At 42.0% G+C, this 21,413-nt stretch overlaps 1 protein-coding gene across 1 annotated transcript in view; it reads right to left on the bottom strand.

Annotated features, from left to right (window-relative positions):
• Positions 1 to 16,131: 16,131 nt before the first annotated feature.
• LOC113614021 (putative olfactory receptor 10J6) overlaps positions 16,132 to 21,413 on the bottom strand; it is a 135,550-nt gene continuing 130,268 nt past the window's right edge. Inside the window, 2 exon segments of the mRNA XM_027095272.1 lie at positions 16,132 to 16,254; positions 16,256 to 17,064. Coding sequence (XP_026951073.1) covers positions 16,132 to 16,254; positions 16,256 to 17,064 — 932 coding nt within the window.

Here is a 21,413-nt window from a genome sequence, read left to right as displayed (position 1 = left end):
ATTTGGCTATTATGAATATTGCATTCATGAACATTATTGTACACATCTTTTGATGCAAATACGTATGTATTTTGGGTATATACCTAGAAATAAAATTGCTGGGTCATAGGATAAATACATATTTAGTGTTAATAGAAACTACCACATAATTTTCCTAAGTGGTTATATACTATTTTACCTTTTTATTAGCAGTGCATGAGAATTTCACATGCCCCACCTCACCAACTTGGGGCATTGTCTGTTTTTAAAATTTTAACTAGTCTGGCAAGTGTCTAGTGATAATTTCATCATGTGCTATAGATTGAATGTCTGTGTCCCCCCCAAATTAATGTGTTGAAATTCTAATCTACAAGGTGATGGTAGGGAGGTGGGGCATTTTGGAGGTGCTTAGGTCATGAGGGCAGAGCCCTCATGAATGGGATTAGTGCTCTTAGAAAAGAGACTCCAGAAAGCTCCCTAGCCCCTTCCACCATGGAGGACACAGTGAGAAGTCTGTGACCTGGAACAGGGCCTTCACTGGACCATGCTGGCACCCTGATCTGGGAACTACTGCCTCTGTGAGAAATACATTTGTATTTTTTATAAGCAACTCAGTCTGTGGTATTTTGTTATAGCAGAATGAACAGACTAAGACATTGTGGTTTTAAATCTGATTTCCCTGATCATTAATAAGAGTGAAACATTTTTTTAATTGAAGTATGGTTGATTTATAATGTGTTAATTTCTTGTATACAGCAAAGTGATTCAGTTTTACACACACACACACACACACACACATTCTTTATAATATTCTTTACCATTCTGGTTTATCACAGGATATTGAATATAGTTCCCTGTGCTATACAGTAGGACCTTGTTGTTTATCCGTTCTATATGTAATAATTTGCATTAGCTAATCCCAAACTCCCAGTCCTTCCCTCCCTCCCCCTCCCTCCCCCTTGGCAACTACAAGTCTGTTCTCTGTGTCTGTGAGTCTGAAGAGTGAAACATTTTCACATGTTTATTTGCAATTTGGATATCCTCTTTTGTGAAGTGTCTGCTCGGGCCTCCCGCCCTTTTTCTTTTGATTTCTTTGATGTTTTCTTATTGATGTTTAGGATATGCCTGTATTTACATGCTCATAAGCTCTAGTCTTAGGCCCTGATTTGCAGTGGGGGTAGGGTAGGGAACAGAGAATCCAATCTAAGACACGGGTTTCTTTCTTAGTCCTTCCAATTTAAGGGTGGTACCAGATTTTTGATGTTGCTCATCCCTGGGCTGTCTTACTGTATCCTGTTGGGATTCTCGAGCTCTTCCATTACCTGTGTAAGCAGCTTCCTGTATTAATTTCCTTGTTCTTCATATGTAGAATGGACTCTGTTTTCCTCGGTAGGCTCTGATTGATAGGCCTTTCTGGCCTCTACCCCTCCGCTATATCACCTTACTACTTTTCCACATTCTGGTCCTATTCTCTCCTTATAACCTCGGATCTGTATGGGCTCCTGACAATTTTTCTTCACTTTCTCACTATAAAGAAGTCATCCGATCTTAGTAATTTATCGTTTCTTTGTTGCAAGAACAGGAATACACAGCATTGCGTGGTAGTTAGGCTCTTAAACTGTGGAGACTGACTGCCGGGGTTCAAACCATGACTCTGCTGTGTGATGGTGAGCAGGTTTTTGTCCTCGCCCTGTTTCATGTTCCTCACCTGCAACTCGAGAACAAGAATATTCCAGTTAGGATTCAATGAGTTTATTTTTGGTAATCACTTAGAACGATCTTGATAGATAAAATGCATTTAATAAATGTTACTTTTCGTGACTCCACAATCTACATTTCTTTTTTCTTTGGGCTGTGCTGCGCAGCTTGTGGGGTCTTAGTTCCCTGACCAGGGGCTGAACACTGGGTCTTCAGCAGTGCAAGTGCCGAGTCCTAACCACTGGACCGCCAGGGAATTCCCGCAAATCTACACTTCTAATTCTCTTTCTTCCTCAGGCTGCAACTCAGCATATCCTGATTCATCATGGATGTTGCCCTTAACAGTTTGACAACTTAATTTTATTCATTTACTTAAAAAATACTTGCTGTATATCTATTATGTTTCATATTCCTTTTTTTTTTTTTGTGGTATGCGGGCCTCTCATTGTTGTGGCCTCTCCCATTGCAGAGCACAGGCTCTGGACGCACAAGCTCAGTGGCCATGGCTCACGGGCCTAGCCGCTCCGTGGCATGTGTGATCTTCCCGGACCAGGGCATGAACCCGTGTCCCCTGCATCGGCAGGTGGACTCTCAACCACTGCGCCACCAGGGAAGCCCTATGTTTCATATTTCTTGTTGAAGGCCTCCTTGTCATTTAATATTTTGGAAACCATATTCTCTAACTCCTCTTTCCACCAGCTACTCTCCCCTACCCCTCAAGATAAACTTTTATCCCTAAGATTTTTGACAGTATCAGTTGTCTTTTATTTTCCTAGTAATAATTGCAATAGTAATAATTGTAATAAATTATATGGTGGCTTACATTTTAAAAAGCTTTTTCACATATCTAATACTGTTGTGGACAAGATTAGTGTCCCCAACAGCTAACACATTATTTAATTTACAGTAAGTGATCGAGAATTTTTTTAAATTTAATTTTTATTTTATATTGGAGTATAGATGATTTACAGTGTTGTGTTGGTTTCAGGTGTACAGCAAAGTGGTTCAGTTATATTATACATATACCATTCTTTTCCCATATAGATTATTACAGAATGAGTAGAGTTCCCTGTGCTATACAGTAGGTCCTTGTTGGTTATTTTATATATGGTAGAGAAATGTTTGTTAAGTGAGTTATTTTATGTCTTAACTTTGTGATATAGCAATGTTGATTATCACCAGTTTCCATATGAAAAAGCTCCATGGAGTTGGGTCAACCATTACCCGCTTAACTTCTTAACTCAGAAATTCACACAGTATTTAAGTGGCTGAGACAGAGCCTTCATTAGTTTGGAAAATTTGTAGTTACTTTTAATTTATTCCTATCCTTCACTACCGCTGCTCGTGATTGTTCCTTTGAATTGTGTGTCTACTCTGGATTCTGATACACAGTCTTTACCCTAGACTTTCCATCCCATGCTGGGGCCTCCCTGGCTGCAGGCAGTCAATGCTCTAATCCACTGTTCACAAGGAGCCCTGGTCAGCCTGAGGAGCGTGGTGGGGTAGAGTCGTCAGCACACTGGGGTGCAATATATAGCTTGCTACTAAGAGCGAGCTTTCTGACCTTGGCTGCTGTGGGTCTCAGTTTCCTTATACATACAGTAAAATGAGGGTTGAGTGGTAGGATCTGTGTGATCACGTGAAGTGGAAACATTCTGGTGACATCCCTTTGCTTCTGTAGCTGTCCTTCTGCCTCATCTTAATGCCCTTTATATCCCAGCTTTACCTGTGAGACCAACTTCATATTGTTCTAGTTCCTCCTTTCCCCAGCAGGCAAGTCTCTACCCAGATGTGTAAGCCCAGTAGGCTCATTACCTATCTCTGTCTTCCTAAGTTTTTCTGTACAAGAGGGTAGGTGCAAGGATGAGGTGCGATTACCAAGGTCCTCCTCCTCTGAACAATCAGAATCACACTTCTCAGTGCTTCATACTTTGCTACCTTCTATGTACCTTTTTGTTTCATGGGTCGGGGCATTATGTGCGTATATTTTTGTTCATATGAAGTTACATCACAGTTTAGCCTTCCAAATGTTAAGGCCTTTTCAAAAGGAAAATAGCAAATCTCATCAAAGCCCAGGATTGTGGAAGGGTAAAAATCCACTCTCACCATCTTTTCTTTAGTGAAAAGCCACAGTTTGGATTTGGGGAGGGCTGGGAAGTGACTTTGTGTATATATAATTTTCAGGTTTTTTATAGCATCAGTCCACCAAGTCATGTCCTTTTTGCCAACCCTGAGCCACTGTAGTTATCCACACTCCATATGTTGGACTCTTCCTTCTCTGAGGTCTGGAAGTAGTTCCATGCAAGGATGATGCCATCAGGGAACTTTCCACATGCTATATTAAGAAAGAGTCTCAAAAATATAAGCAAAAACAGTGTGATGGTACAAACTAAAAATACCACAAGGAAGAAAACTCAAAAAGAATGAAAGACCATGGAAATATTCCTATACGTCTAAGAATCAAGATAGCAAATGATGTGTCCATGAAGGCAATGCACTTAGAGAAAAAAATAGGAAACCAAAGAATGGGGGGGAAGTACTGCAATTTGAGACTGCAGAGGAACCAGATACTTATGCATAAGCTCTGGACCTGGAGGGAATCTTGTTTTGTAAAGAAACAAATTCAAATAAGTGATATAGGACAATCCTCTGTAAATACGATTTATGTGTAAATGACTGTGTGGTAAAAATAACCTGTGGCCACTTCTGAGGTCTTTGAAAACAAATAAGTTCTAGGGTGCCCGTAATGGATTAAGTAAAGTCTTAAGTAATATATGATAATCGGACATAAACCAAGAAAGAAAAATATGCACTGGGGAAAAAAAAAAGATACAACAACTTACCTATATGACAGCCAGAGCTTTCAGAGGATGGATTTGGAAGTCTTTATGTTCTTATCTGGCAAGGTGCATCTGTGATGTTTCAGGCATCAGAGCTCCAGCTTCTGGTGCAGGCTGGGTTCAAGGGAAGGGTATGGTCCATCCTGGCCTGCTTAGGTGACACAGCCACCGGGATGTCAATTTTGGGGTTAATGCTCAGCCATGTGAGGGACGTAGGGAAATTAGGAAGGGAAGAACTCTCAGCCTTTCCTTCTTGTTCACATTCATTCCACTGTTGATGCCTCACTTTGATTCCTGAAGGTGGGTTTAGAGTCTTGGTCCAGTATGGGTTCCCAGAGAATCTGGGACCTTGATTCTGGACTTTAGGCGAGAAGCTAAGCAGGATTTCTCTGCCTGTTTTTCTCCACATTCAGGTTCCATGGGGCTGGTTGCCTGTATGATACCCTTTATTTTGTAACCTGTTCATGGAGCCCCCTGTTTGGTGACAGGGCTTTGGTCCTTGATCTCCTAATACCTTAAACACCATCCAGGGAACTGAGTGTCTCCTTAACTCCCCTAGCACCACATGCTCTTTCACTTTGGCTCTTCAGTATTTTTGTGTTGCAGTTCCTCCCTCCCCTTCCTCCCCTCTTGGACTCCCACTCTTCCTTAAGACTGCTATCTTCCCCCTTCCCCATCCTACTTTCCTTTGTTATGCTTCCACTCTTCTCCCATGGTGCATAGGCCTGACTCTATTAGAACATGTATCAGTATCGACTCACTTGTTTGAGTCACCCACTGGACTGTGAGTTCCTTGGAGATGGGCTCTGTATCAGAAAACCTTGGGAAATAATGGTTGGATTAATTCATTCACTTTCCCTGTTCTGGCTTTCTGTTCCAGTACCTGATCTGTCCATTCCAGGCACAAGAGCTAGGACCCTGTCTTGCCCTTGCCAGCTAGTAACTCCCCTTGATAACCGAAGCTCATGTACTAAACCTCAGTCCAGGGCCTTCTGTCTGTGGAATCATGCATGTTCTTGTCTTCTGGCATATAGAGTTGACCCCTGAACACCACTGGGTTTGAACTGCATGGGTCCATTTTTATGTGGATTTTTTTCAGTAGTAAATACTACAGTACTACACGATCTGCATTTGGTTGAATCTTTGGATATGGAGGAACTGTGGATACGGAGGGCTGACTATAAGTTAGATGCAGTGGAGGGTTGACACCCTAACCCTTGTGTTGTTCAAGGGTCCTTTGTAATCCGACTCCTTCATCTCATGTCACTGGTGAATTAAGACTGAGAAGTGCTCTGTGGTTAATTATGCTCTTTTTTCAAGCCAGCTAACCTTGTTTTTTGTCATTACGAGGTGCCTCTCAGTGCTTCTCTGGTCCTTATGGGTGGGTCTAGAGCAGTTCTCAAAGTATAGTTCCTGGGAACCCTGATTAAGAACACCTGAGATTCTTCATTAAAAGTGGAAATTCCCAGGTTCTTCACCTTCAGAAACTCAATAACAGAAAATAGATGTATGTTGCAGGGCTGGCTTCATGGGCATGTGATCTGTGCAGTTGCCCAGGCCTGTACTTAGAAGGGCCTTGAACTTGGTTTAAAGCTCTGCTGGTGCTGCCTTGAAATTCTTAGTAATTTTTGAACAAGGGACCCTGCATTTTCATTTTGCTGGGCCTCAGAAATTTGTAGCTGGGCTGGTTGTGTGTGTGTGTATATTTGAGAGTAATGTCAGAAATATCCATTTTGAAGAAACAAGCCCTCCCTAACTTTCTTCAGAAACTTACCGTGAAGACTTTTTAAAAAGTTTATTCCTAATGTTAGTGAGGATATGAGGAAAAGAGCAGTCTCATTTATTACTGTGGTAATGTTATTTTCCTAGAGGGAAATTTAATTTTATACACATTTAAACCTTAAAAAGTTCCCTTGGATTTGAAATTCAAAATCTTAATACATTATTTTCCATATCTTTGCCCTTAGGGCTAATTTTTTTTGTTTGGACTTTTATTACCTTTATTTCCTAATTTTATTCTTATTAAGGTAATACATGCCCATAGCTTAAAAATCAAGCAATACTAAAAAGCTTATAATGAAAAACAGCAGTTTTCCTTCTTTATCCCTCCTCACCCCTAAATCCTACTTCCTAGAAGTAATTCATTTAGTTATACCTTCTGGTATTTACTCCTCTCTTTCTATGCTACTTATTGATTTATTAAATTTAATCTCTTAACTTCCTGTTATAGTTGAGATGATTTAGCTTTCTTATACCTTCCCATAATCATTCTAATGTCTTTAATGTATATCTTTTTTGCATGTTTTCCTAGAAATTTATTGGTTTTATATGCATGCGTTTTCAGGTAGGTTTATGGAATTACGATGTTGTATACTTGTATCTTACTTTTTCCATCAAGCTGTGTGTTTAGAGTTTGTCCATGTGGCTTTATACTTGCACATGTATCAGATAGGGTGAAGAGGTTTATTCACTGCAGCATTGTTAGTGACAGAAGAGGATTAATGCCAAACTAAATTAAACGAATATAGTAGAATACTCTGCCACAGTTAAAAAGCACGGATTAGATCCCTGGTCAGCAGGTGCAGAACAGGTGCAGGTGGATCAAAGTTTCTATGGGCGAAGACTGGAACATCACTTGACATGAGCCCTCTGTGTGGGCCATGTGTGGAGGCTGGGCAGTTGATCCATAGGGCATCTCGATGCACCGAGGTGCCCAAACAATGCCCTTCCCTCCCTGTGCTTTTTCTCCAGACCAGCTTGGCTATCACTTCCTAGGCAGTGGTTCGTCTCTTGAGTCACTTTTCTCCGTGGATCCCAGTCTTTGGAATTCTCCACTTTTCCTTGTTCCTTGGATCCCAGTCTTTGGAATTCTCCACTTTTCCTTGTTCCTTTCCTGCCTTTCCCACTTTCAGCCCCTTTTATCCAACTGGGAAGAACTCCAATAGCTTATATTAAAATAAGGCCAAGTCGTTAATAATAGAAGAAATGTTTTCATTCCTTATAGGCAAACCCTTCTATTACAGAAAAGGAAAAAAAAAGGACTAAATGTTCAAATATAAGTATATACAGCCAAAATTTCATATTGTTATATTTTGTTCATCTTTTTTTTTTAAAATGTTTTCTTTTTAAGGTAGAGTTTATTAATTAATTTATTTATTTTTGCTGTGTTGGGTCTTCGTTTCTGTGCGAGGGCTTTCTCTAGTTGTGGCGACTGGGGGCCACTCTTCATCACAGTGCGTGGGCTGCTCACTATCGCGGCCTCTCCCGTTGCAGAGCACAGGCTCCAGACGCGCAGGCTCAGTAGTTGTGGCTCACGGGCCCAGTTGCTCTGCGGCATGTGGGATCCTCCTAGACCAGGGCTCGAACACGTGTCCCCTGCATTAGCAGGCAGATTCTCAACTACTGCGCCACCAGGGGAGCTCTATTTTGTTCATCTTTATGTTCTTCCCTTCTTTGCCATATCCTTTCTCTTCCCCTAGGGGAAGAAGGCTCGGGAAAGTATCATTATAGATCCAGGCTCAAGGAAGGTAAACCTGTCTCAAAAGCAGTGATAGTGCAGGTCTCCAAATGAAGAATGGTCATGTAATTTGTTATGAACTGGAAGTTAATAATTTCCTTGGACTTCCTGTTGGAATCTTACTACTTCAGCTGTGTAAAGACTGTCCTATGATACCTACAGACTACCTTTACAAGTCCAAGTTTGTTTCTTACTATGAATGTTAATTAGCCATATAGGAATCTGTCAAACTACAACCTCACCACGTCTCTCAAGAGCCCTGTGGAGGCAGCCTGTGAACCGGGTCCAGGAAGATGTGAGTCTCTGGTGCGGACTGGGGGAAGCTGCCTTTGTTCCTGGTGTGGCAGGTGCATCGCTTACATCAGGCCCAGTGGAGGCTTTGTTCTTTACCTGTTGGCTCTTAGCACTTAGCTCTCAAAGGTTTATCAGAGGGCTCGTGGTGCCTTAAATAAGGGGAATAATAGTAGATTGGGGATGGGAGAGAGGTACAATTAAAGGGATGGGAAGGGTCTATCAGATATGAAACCCAGGTCTGTGATTTATTGTTCTTCTGATCATACAGGTGCCTGAGAAGGAACACAACTAAATAATCAGATAAATTTAATATCTCTTCCCTGCTCCCTTCATTCCTACAGACTTGGCTGGGAAAATTTTTTTTTTTTTTTTTTTTTCCTGAGAGAAAGGAGTCTTGCATATACAGGCAAAGCTCTGTTTTAGGCCAGTTAAGACCTTAGCCTCATTCATAGTTTGCCCCATTTTTTGCACTCAGGGCCCAACCTCATCCACACATTTGTTCCCATTCAACAAATGTTTATTGAGCTTCTGCAAAATGGCAGGTACAGTCCTGTGCACATCTGAATAATAGTTTTGAAAATGTGTACAAAGCTCTTACTTCTGAAGGGTGAACAAAATCTCACATGTTACTAGATGGATTCCACTGAGAGCTAAACAATTTTACAAAATTCTATATGTGTAATCAGTTTATTGATCACTTTTAACACAGTTGGATAGGTATAAACATTTTGATTTTTTCTGCCTCAACTTCTGTTTCCAATCAGGCTCTGTAGAATTTGTTTCCTGCCTTTTAATGCTATTTGGGGCAGAGTCCACAATGTTTCCTTCTCTTTAAATTAGTAAAAGTTGAGATCCCCTGCTCTGCTGGCCCTGTAGTGGGCCGACTTGTGGCTTTGGGGATACAAATTCAGTGGGGACAATGGTTTGTGTGATTTTCCTCCTACTCCAGCTGTTTGCATTGTGGGTAGGGGGTTAGAAAGGCAGAGTCTACTATTTCACTATCTTCCTTTTCTACTTTAGCAACCTTGGAAATTATGATTGGGGGAAGTGCTAGTCTGGTTCTGAAATTTCCCCACTGCTTTGAGACTTAGCTCTTCAAGGTGTGGTGGTGAGTAAGCAGAGGGACAGAGACAAGTTGCTCTTAACTCAATTGACAGCCTTGTTTGTAGCCACCCTATTAGTGGTTACCATGGTTCTCTCACTGTCATTGACAGATTTTTGGTGCAGCTCCGGCACATGCATGAGTTCTTTGGAAGGACCTACAGAAACTTCCAGACAGTTCCCTGACATGAGACTTCAGAGGCCCCTCCCTCTGAGATCCTACTTCCAGGAGACATGGGTATTCTTTTGCTGCTGGACCCCCTTGTCAGACTGCCCTCACCTGAGGAACCTGCAAGTTAACTCAAGCCCAGCCCACTCAGTGGAGTTCGTTTGATCATAAGAAACTCATATGTTCTTGTCATGACATCTACCCTGTGTTCTGATCACTAGCTGTTCACCCTGTTGGTGAAGGATTCCCTCCACTCTACATGGTATAAGATGCCCAGACACAGACCACCCGACACTGGACAGATGAGACTGGCAGCAGTTTATTGTCACTTATACGCACAGCCCCGTGGGGAGGAGGGCACCACATGCCATTCAGGGTTACGTGCAGTTGTACTGGGGAGTAGAAGGAACCAGAAAGGCTTCCTCTCCCATCCACAAGGGACATTAGAACTTACCAATCACTGAAGACTTTGGCACATGGAACGGAGAATTCCTCTCCTCGCTTTCTTGCTTTCCTGATAGCTTATTGTCAGCACCACCCCTACATCCCTGCACCAGGATCGCATCTTTTCTGCCGCTCCTCAGCATTCTGCTTGAGGTGGACTTCTCTCCTTCTACACATTCTCCCTGAGTGAAACCATTCATTCCCATTTAAAAATGACCATCTATATATTTATGATTCCTACAACTATATCTCTATCTCAGAACAGTCTCCTGAGTTCCAGATCTATGGATCTAGCTTCTTGGATGTCTCCACTTGAATACTCACAGACCCTTCAACCTTAAAAGCCCCAAATCAAACTCATTGTCTCCTTCTTCACCTCCCAACCTGCTTCTCTTTCAGGGTTTCCTGTACTGGTTAAGGACACCACAGTCCACCCACTTGCCAGAAATCTCAAGGTCCTCTTTGACTCCATTACTCCCCCCGCATATTTAACCCATAACCAAGAAATGTCAGTCTTACCTCCCACAAGACTCTCAAGCCTGTCCATTTCTCTCCATCAGCCTCCTCACCAGCCCAGTCTACCATCACTTGACTTTTGGTCACTTGACTTTTTTGGTCCCATAATAACTCCTTAGTCAGTCTTTTTGCCAGTGTTCCCCTCTGTAATTTATTTCCCCTCTGCTGGCAGAGTGAACTTTCTGAATAGACCACATCATTGCTTTACTTAAGGACATATAAATACTATTCAGTGTCTTTAGGATACGCACTCTGTAGTATGGGTTATTCATGTGATTGCTACCAACTTTTCAATTTGCTTTTCTGTCTACATCCCATGCATTTTATACCCCAGCTCTATTAAACTCTTATAATTTTTTCAAATCTTCTCTTATATAGCTTTGCAAGTGCTGCTTCCTCTGCTTAGAATACACTTTTGATCTTGCTTTTGCAGACCTTTCCCAACCTTTCATCAAGCTGATTCCTACCGAGCCTTCAGATCTTAAGCTTAGACTCTATTTCCTCAGGTTGCCCTTCCCTGACCCCTGAGATTTGGTTAGAACCCACCAATATGTATTCCAACAGCATCCAGTATTTCTCACATCATAAGATTTATCACTACTTGCTTAATTTTTGGACACCCCTCTTAGCACTAGGAAGGCAGGGATTGGGATAGCTTACTATTACTCTAGCCCCAGTGTCTAGCACACAATATACTTTTCCTGAATTGATCAAATTTTACTTAACTTTGCTAAACTCCAGCTCTAAAAGTGGGAATAATTTTAGGGACTGTCACTACCCCATTAAGAAAGATCTGGGAATAGATGCCTAGAGAGGCGAGAATATCTAGTGAGGGGCAGAGGTAAGATTAGAACCCATGCAGTCTGATTCCAGATTCTTGTTTCTTTGCCTTCATGCAATGCTCTCTCTCAGGGAGTCTTATTTTGTTGCCTCTCTGTGTGGCTCCTCTGCTTTTATTCCTCAGCCACGATTTGGAGACTGTGTGTAAGAAAGGGTGGCTGCTGCAGTCCAGCACACGGACAGCTCGGAAATGTGACAGCTCATATCTGGAAAACAAGAAAGGAGAAAAAGGAATAACAGAAGGTACCCAAAATTTCCAAAGCAGAAGAATCTGTGAGCTCTTCCGAACAGAGGCAAAAACTGCCGTCCAGAGAGCCTGGATGCTTCACAGCACAGGAGAGCAGTGGACACTCGTCAATACTTAGCCATCAAGAAGCAGGGGTTCAAAGGGGCCCATTATGCAGTTAGCTTTCAGGTTTGATAAATATTTATCGATCTGTCTTAAGCCAAGAACTGTGCTAGGCACTGGGGATACGGAAGCAGCTCTTCTGTCAAGGGGTTTGCTGTGAGGTGAGGGAGGCAGACTAGGAAATGGACAACTTGAATGCACTGCTAAGGCAGCCACCAGCTTAGGGGGGTGTGGTAGCTCATGGAAGGAACACCTCGTAAGTTATTTAGAGAAGACTTTTTGGTGGAAGTGATGTCCAGAACGAAACCAGAGTAACTCAAAGAATATAGTGTCTTTCAGAAAGATTACAGATGAGAAATGGTGGTAATACAGTGAAGAAGACATAGTCTGAAGTCAACTAGTGGATCATGGTATCAGTTCTAGTTCTGTCAGTTACCAACTGTGTGACTTGAAGCAAAAGTCAGTTGACATTTCCACCATTAACCTAAAATGTGGACATAAAAATGCATACCTCATAAGGTTGTTGAAAGGAGAAAGTAGGCTATTATATTTGAAGACTGTCGTGAAATGCAAAGTACTATAAAGCTGAAGTATTATTAAGTGAAATAATGTATACGACTACGACTTAGCATAGTGCCTGCCATGTAGTAAACCCTCAGTAAATGGCAGTCGCCTTCTGCTGTATACCACTCCCTTTACTGGTTTGGAATTCCTGTTCCCTTCAGAGATGAGTTTCTGAGGAGCTAGAGCCACATGACATATGCCGCTAATCTATACCTCAGTGTCATCTCCTGCCTGTTTCTTTCCTCTCCCATTTTCCAGAGCTAATCCCACAACCAGGCTTTTTATGGCGGATGGGTGGTGTTTCCGTGTTTTCTTTCTCCCCTCTTACTACCTTCGTGGCAGGAGAAATAGGGGCTGGAAAATGATGTGGTGAGTGCCCCGTTAAAAGGGGGCCTGAGCTTTTGCCGTAAAATGATTTAAAATCTAACATTTTGGAAGAATTTTTGGCCTCATAATGGATTTGTCTGTCATTTTCCCAAAAGTGTAATTTGGAGATATCTTGATTCTTTTTTTCCTCAGTTTTTGTTGAGCTATAATTGACATATAATATTGTATAAGCTTAAGGTATGCAACATGATGATTTGATATATGTAGATGTTGTAAAATGAATACCACAAGTTAACATCTATTACCACATGTAGCTACAAAATTTTTTTCCCTTGTGATGAGAACTTTTAAGATCTACTCTCTCAGCAACTTTCAAATATGTAATACAGTATCGTTACCTAGAGTCATCATGTTGTTTGCTACATCCTCAGAACTTAATTTATCTCATAACTGGAAGTTTGTACCTTTTGACTGCCTTCATTCAATTTCCCCAAACCCTGCCTCTGGCAACCACCAACCTGTTCTCTTTTTCTATGAGGTTTTTTTTTTTTTTTTTTTTTTTTAAGATTCCACTAATGAGTGAGCTCATACAGTATTTGTCTTTGTCTGACTTATTTTACTTAGGACCTTATGATAAGTGTCCTGATTCTTAATTTTATATAGCATATCACTCTTTGTTTAAAAACTTATTTCTTTTTAAATAAGCTTTGAAGGTTATACCGTAGTAGGGGTAGAAATGATTTTTTTTATGGTAACTCCATATTCTTTAATGAAAAAAACTCAACTGTTTTAGTTCTGTGTTGCTAAGGGATTAATAGTGCAATGACTAAATTAATACTGACAGTGAGAAGGGTCTTGAAGCAACTGAGCAGTTGGCTTATAGAAAATCCAGGGAAGGAGGAAGTATAGAACCAAGTGACCCTGTCGCTATGAATCTGTTTATTACTCTTTGTTTTTAGGTGAGGGCCAACTGCAGAGGACACAGAAAGGCAGGGCAGGTATGTCTAGCTGATCAAAACATGCCAGCAAGTCCAAGCATAGTGCTTGGTACACAGTCGGTACTTGACTATTAAGCACCCATTCTACCCAGCACTGTACCAGGCACAGGGTTTAACAGTGACAGAAAGAGTTCCTGATCCCAATATGCTTGTGATTCAGTGATAGAAACAGACTCACAATTAAGCAACGAAAGCACAATGGGAAAAGTGCTATCCTAATATAATTTTGCACAAAGAACTTTTGGGGCAAATAAGAAAGATCAACAAATTGCCTAGGTGGGAATGAGGTAAATGATACTGCTCTAGAAAATGTAAGGCAACATTTATAAACAGGATAACAGCACAGGATAAGTAGGTAAGGGCATTAAAACTGTTTTTGATGGCTAGTGAGGCAGAATGAAAAACATTATCTTCATAAAATGTGCTGATGGAGATAGAGCCAGGACCTGAACTCAGGACTTGTGATTCCAGGTCATCTACCCTTCCTACCATATAATGCAGCAGCTTATTATCTAAAAAAAGCAGCACATATATTTTTATAAATTGCACATGTAGTTGAGTCATTGTAGGCAACAGATCTGGAGAAGGAGATGTTTTTCCTTCAAGGTTTCAGACTCATCTTTTCTGGCAGCTCTGCTTGGGCCCAACTCTGATGTTTAACTTCTGATTACACATGGGGCATGTGATGTATCTGTTGTTGTGGGCATTTAGATGGAGGAAGAACACTGGAGCAACCTTTGGTCTTTGATCCCTGGACTGCTGAAAGAATGGCTTCGTGGAGAAGTCGAAAGGGAGTAATGAGCAGGGGGAGGCAGCCTCTGCAGCTGCACGTGGTTAGAACAGGTTTGACCACCACCCAGCTTCTCATTGTTACCCCACTTTCCTGCTCAGACTGACCCTCCCTGTCCCACAGCCTTCCTTCTTCATACAAAAGGACAGATCTAAGAGCAGTTGCTAGTCCAGAGGGAATTGAGGAGGATGGGTAACAATTAAGAGTCAGCCCTATAGGTAGTCTTGTTGGTAGTGAGAGGGGGTCCGTTTATAGTGTCAAGCAGACTCATTCTCATTCTGGAGGAAGACATGCGTCTATTCCTCAGGGGATGTCGTCTATGAGTGTGGGGGGGTTGGCTGCAGGGTGGACTGATCCTGAGAGCAATGTCAGGGAAGACCTATGACAAGTCCAGGACTCTCAGACCGAGCTCTTGACCTCTCAAAAGCTTCTGTAGGAAGCCTTGCTTCTTATGCTGCAGAAATTTCAAAGACACTGGACAGAAACTAGAAAGAGATGACCAGACCTTGAAAGAAGTATGGTCTTCCCACCTAGGATCTCAAAAGTCTGTAAAGCTAGATCGTACTCTAGATGAGCTCCTTGGATGTTACCTACCCCTTCTCAGTAGAGGGAAAGGAAATCACTCCCTTCAGTAAGAAGACAAAGAACATTAAGGGATGAGCAGAGAAACATTTTTAACACAAAATACTTTAGTAGAAAGATGCACGGACAAAAGAGTCTTTGACTCCCCCTAGCACCACCCAAGGCAACAGTATAGCAGGTATGTACCAGTGGCATGAAACCAGAAAAACTCCCGGGAAGCCCTGGGGAAAAACATGGTTTCCTTAAAGAGACACTAGTAGAAGTAGAGATTATTTTCTTTTTAGCCTTTTTTTGGTGAATTGAGTGATTAAACAAGTCTCTGAACTACTTCTGACTGCTGGTGCTGTTGGTTTTGTTCTATTTTTTCTTTTTGGTGTTATCCAGGAAGTGCCGTGGTGTGTGCCAATGAAGAATACCTTTATGATTCTCACTCCAAATAGGGTAGAGCTCTTTTTTGAACAACTTGTTATTCTTCATAATGACTAGAGAGAAGCTGACTCCATGGAGAGAACCAGCAGCCAGAGAGAACTGGATTAGCACAGAGAGACAAGAGCTGTTCACCATTTACAGCCTTGGTCAGCATTCTGAAGACCATATTGGATGGAAGCAAAGCCTCTAGGGTAAATCAAATAATAAAGGCTGAAATTTCAAGGGCTAAACCAGTGATTTCCAACTTTCTTAATTAAAAAAAAAACATGCATCTCACCTTTCCCAAAGGTTCTGGTATAATTTTCTTCCTTACTGTTTACTATTATCCTGCTGGGAAGATTTTATCCAGTTTTATTTTCTGTAGGTTGTATTTTGAAAGTAATAGAGATTTAAAAAAATTTTTTCAAACATAAAATGACCACATTTAATATGCTTTTAAGAAGTCCCCTGCCCTACCCTGGAAATCTGGTATGCTTTTTAAAAAATCATGCCCACCTTCCTCACCTGTTAAATACCCAGTTGAAAATGCTTGGACAAAAGTTTGAAATATGTGGAGACAAAGATGATGATTTTTGTAATAAGGGTGCTGAAGCAAGTTGTGTACATCTCATTACAGGATAGACTGCACAGGACAGACTTGTGAGGTTGGATGCAATGAGAACACATACTGCTCTTTATAAAAAGGGTCAGTGGATTAAGAAATGTTTCTGCCCACAGCTCTACGTAGGGAATCCTTGACCTTCTTGTTCCTCAGACTGTAAACAACACAGTTCAGGAGGGGAGTGATGATGGTGTAGGTCACTGAGAGAAGGAGGTGGTTGTTCTACAGAATTTTCTGACTTAGGCTTGAGGTAGTCAGTAGAGGCACAGCTGTAGTGGACCATGACCATGGTGAGGTGGGAGGCACATATGGCAAAGGCCTTCTTCTGGCCCTCGGCTGAGGCGGTATTGAGGATGGTGGAGATGATAAGAACGTAGGAGATGAAGACCAGGCCCATGGGAACCAGGATCACTGATAAACTGACAACAAAATTGATGATCTCATTGACAGTGGTATCAATCCGGGAGAGTGTTATGACAGGGAGGATGTCACAGAAGAAATGACCAACCACTCTGTGACAAAATGGTAAGGTAAATATGGATGTCGCCTGGACAGCTGCCATGGCCAGGCCAGTGCTGAAGGCTCCACACATCAGCTGGACACACACCCTCTTGCTCATGATGAGTGTATATCTCAGGGGGTTGCAGATGGCCACATGGTGGTCATATCCCATCACTGTGAGCAGAAAGCAGTTGTTGATGACTAAGGTAACAAAGAAGAACACTTGAGTGGTACAGCCTGCCAAGGAGATTGGCTGGTCCTGGGCTATGAGGCCGGAGAGCATCCGTGGAATGGTGACCAATGTGTACACAGTCTCTGAACTGGCCAGGATGCTCAGGAAGAAGTATATGGGCATGTGGAGGTGACAATCAATGTGGATAATGGTCACGATGATGGCATTGCCAGCCAGGGTTAATGTATACAGGATGAGAAAAACTGCAAAGAGGGTGATCTGGTGTTCATGGAATCTGGAGAATCCTAGGAAAATGAACTCTGTCACTTCTGTGAGGTTTTTTTCTCTGCATTCTTCAGTTTCAGTGCCTGAAAGCAATGCAGGGAGTCAACATGGAGAAATTCTCATCGTGGCCTCTAAAACAGGGATAGAGAGAGAAGTGTGGGGACACACACACACACACACACACACATACACATGCACGCACACACACACGAGTCTATTTCCTCACTGTATAATCAGGAGGGTGCTGGCATAGCTCTATGGCTACTTTAACCTCCTCCCTTTTTTCAATTTTTACTGTCTCCTTAATCTTTTCTTAAGCCTCCAGGGAATGACCAATATGTGAGACTACTTCACATATCCTTTCAGGTTCTTATCCTGAATATGTTGATGTTTTTGCAGAGCGTGGATGGAAGGTTGTTTCTTTTAATGACATGTAAGCTGCAGGGCACCTGAGCCTCCACCATCCCAGCTTTGCCTTTGTTTATCTTCTAGGGAAAGTACGAGAAGCTGGCACAACAAAATGGAGACGAAAGAGTTAGACTTACTGAATTAAAATCACGGGTGCCACTTAGGAAAAACTTCTGGGAACAGTGTACAGGGAGCAGAATTAGTCTCAGGAGAGCTGGTCTTTAGGGACACGTTAGTGGGAGTGAAGTTGAGGTATTGAGGGCTCAGCCAGGATGGTCTAGGTGAGACAAACCGTTGGCAAAGTTGCTTTGTTGTAAAAGTATTAACAGGGATTTGAGGGTTTAGGTGTGAGTCAAATAAGGAGAAAAGGGGGAAATTGTTGGAAAAGAGAGGAGGACCAGCAACATGTCAGAAGGCTCAACCTTTAATGAAAGAAAGAACCGATTTCTTTTTGGCAGAGGAAATTTTAAAAATAAAAGAGGTGTAATAATTGATTTTCAATTGTTTGCTAAACTATATTGTGATGTAAAACCCCCCAAGAGCCCCAAACTTTCATTTACAGCTGTCATATGTACAATCTTGAGTTAGTGGTATTTGGAGAAGTGGAGAGAGTTGGGTGATGGCAGTGCAGAAAAAGGGTACCATATGCAAGAGGTAAAATCCAGAGGGAGGAAGAAAACTTCTTGCTAGTAATGATTGGAAGAAGTACAGGGCCTCTCTTGTCCTATCTTCCCCCTTGCAAGCACACACAGTATTTCCTGGAAGTTTGGTGAGGGACTCTGGGATCGCCACCACATACCAAATGGTGGTTTGAACCATTTTCTGCAAAGAACAAGATAACACTAGCAGGCTGGAGGATTTTGGCAAATCTAGGAAACTTACAGTAGCAATCTAGAAAACATTCTAGATTCTTAGTGAATCTAGATTCCTAGGAATCTGGGAAACACAATCTAGAAAATGTTGTGGATATTCTGGAAAGTACCATTGTGGGAAATAAGAAGGTGGACATTTAAGGTAGAAATGAGTGTGCCACTAATTAAAGTAATTTATGTTAAGAGGCTGCCAAGATACCAATTGGATAGGTAGAGATGAAAGAGCGTCAGTGCAACTCTAAGCAGGTTTTTAGGAAGGATGAGGTAGAGCTGTAGAGCTGTGGCTACTTAAAATTAAAGGAAAAATTCAGTTCATCAGTCCCAGTAGCCACATTTCAAGTGCCCAAAAGCAACACATGAATAGTGGCTACTCTGTTGGGCAGCACGGATATCAAACATTTCCTTCCTTGGTGAAAGTTGTGTTGAACAATGCTACTCTAATATACTTCCATAGACAGATGTGTGGAATGCATTAAATAAGAGCAACAGAAAAGCTATATAAAGAACAATAACACGGGGGGTTGCCATATGGTTAAAAGTGTCTGTGTGTGTGAATGCATATATTTATATATGCAAAAAGTCTGAAAGAATATACAGCTGATATTATCACGGGTTGACCGTTATCTTCGGGTGGGGTGAGATTATAGGAATCTCACCTATAATATATGGTGAGATTATGAGGATTATGGCCCTTATTTTAATTTTGAGCATAAATGTATAGCTCATAGATAGTTTAGAGAAGTCAAGGAGGATGACAACTGAGAACAGATATTAGATCGAGGAAGAAGGAGGTCACTGGTGAGGTACTGGCCAGTTTCAGTAGAGTCTTGGGCTGGAAAGCCTGGTTACAGGGAGGAAACAAAAAAGAACTTTTAACATGTCATTGATGAGAACAGCAGATCGTATGTGCCTTTCCCCTTTCCTGATGAGTCTATTGCAGTGAGTTACAAAAAATGGTTAAGAAAGTATTAAGCCAGGAAAGCCATAGACATATTTGGAGTAGGGAAGAAGAAGAAAAGCTGAATTGAGTCAGGAGGAGGAAGAAAATCCCTGGGGTCTTTAGGGCCTGAAAAGTACTGTTTTCACCCCGAATCAGCTGGATTTGCTATAAGTATACCTCAGGTAAAAATAAAGTTACTTTCTTTGAATAAATTGTAAAGTTATAAACAGGATAGCTGATGACCAGGGAATGTGGCCCAGGTACATAAGCCCAGGAGAAAAAGAGGGGTGAGAAATAAGTTTATTGCCTGTGGTGAACATTTGAATTGGATTGAACAGACAATGAAAGACTATCTTAAGGCAGGATATTCTTAGAACTTGAGGAAAAAATGCAAAAAGAAGGCCAGCTCAAGACACGTGGGAGCACATAATGCAAATGTTCAATGCAAATGTTCAAAGCAGCGTTCTTTCTGTGTTAGTAGTTATTTAGAGGCAAGTTGTGTAGTAGGTGAGGGAAGGGTGATGTTCTGCCACTAGGAGGAGCTATCATTTCTCCTTCCAGAGGAACTCAGGCACAGCCCAAGCTTCCACATGCCCTTTAGCCAAAATAAACAAAGAGCCCTGTAGTGAGTGGGATTCACCCTCCATAAAGTGCACTTTGGTGGTTAGCTGTACTTCCTAGAGTAGGTGTCACACGCTCATCACTCTTGGAATATTTTTCCAAGTATTCCTCCCGACCATTGCTGTCCACATCAGGAGTTCTAGGGTGTGGTTCACTCCATCTTGTCACATCTCCAGGGATATTTTAGCATTAAAGACTAAGAATACAGATTAAGAGCAATTGCCTCCTATCTCACTTTTTAACCTCTCTTTTTTTTTTTTTTTTTTGCGGTACGCTGGCATCTCACTGCTGTGGCCTCTCCCGTTGCGGAGCACAGGCTCCGGACGCACAGGCTCAGCGGCCATGGCTCACGGGCCCAGCCGCTCCGCGGCATGTGGGATCTTCCCGGACCGGGACACGAACCCGTGTGTCCTGCATCGGCAGGCGGACTCCCAACCACTGTGTCACCAGGGAAGCCCTAACCTGTCTCTTTTTGAAGTGCAATCCAAAATTGTTACTGTCAAGGACTGTGTGGCTGAAATGACCAACACAGGGCTGTTACTGCCCCTGGAGGTGAGGCAGGCCCCAGTGAAGGAGATGGGGAAGTATGGGATGTGGGAGTAGATCGCATTGTGAGTCCTCCTGGGGTGTCTTCCATTCTTGCATGGAAGACATTGGGTGAACAGACCCCAGTGTTCACCTTCGGAGGGGAGGTGAGGATAGGTTGTAGAGAGCACCACGGTGCCGAAGAAGTGTGTGGAACGGGTAGGTCAGTTCCACTGGTGGAGATTGGCTGGGATGAGTTCTCATTAGTTGGAACAGGTGTCAATGAACTTAAGGATGATTTTAGCACCAGATGGCTGCCTCCTCTTTTCCCCCTGGTTGCTCTTTTGAGTCACCCCAGCCAGAAGTGACTGCAGCTGGGCACTGGAGCAGCAGCCCTTCTACCACCCAAATCTGGTTCCTGTCTGTGTCTGAACCCTCGGGGTGTTTCTGTGTGAGGGACACACCAGTAGACAATCTCAAAAGCATAGTATAGAATAGAAAGGAGCTTTCAAAATGATTTAAATACTCCAGAAGGACAAAAGCCCTGTGGGGGAGTAAGAATACTGAAATGTGCCCATGCATCAAAATTTTAGTCATGAAGCCGATACTCTGACTAGAGGAAAAAGAAAAATAAGATAGAGGGGAAAAATAATTTGAGGGTATAAAGGAAATACCATTTGCAAGGGGAAGAAATTATGACAAAACTCATGGGTACTTAAAATTATCTACATCTTTATAAGCAAAATCCGTGCCTAGAAACAGAATCTGTTTTAAAAAGTAAAATATGCAAGGTAGTCGAAGTCTCTATAATTATAATTTTGTGTTAAAAAGAGTTGTGCAGCTAAAAAAATAATGACATTGTCTTTTGGCCAAACTTGCCATCCTGTCCTTTCCTTTCTTTTCCTTTCATTAAACAAAATAGGTGTAAGGATCCAGGAATGGAAGAGTTGACTTCTTAAGAAAATGGTGATTATGTGAACTATTTGAATAAACAAGAGAATGATGACTTTTCTTTGGGACAGAAGCCTTCTCATACTCAAAGGAATTCCCC

Source organism: Aethalodelphis obliquidens, unplaced genomic scaffold (assembly GCF_003676395.1).
Source record: "Aethalodelphis obliquidens isolate GAN/ISIS:26980383/991018 unplaced genomic scaffold, ASM367639v1 scaffold90, whole genome shotgun sequence".
NCBI classification, from domain to species: domain Eukaryota; kingdom Metazoa; phylum Chordata; class Mammalia; order Artiodactyla; family Delphinidae; genus Aethalodelphis; species Aethalodelphis obliquidens.
The sequence above is the reverse complement of the archived record's forward strand: the minus strand, read 5'-3'. Positions and strand labels throughout refer to the sequence as shown.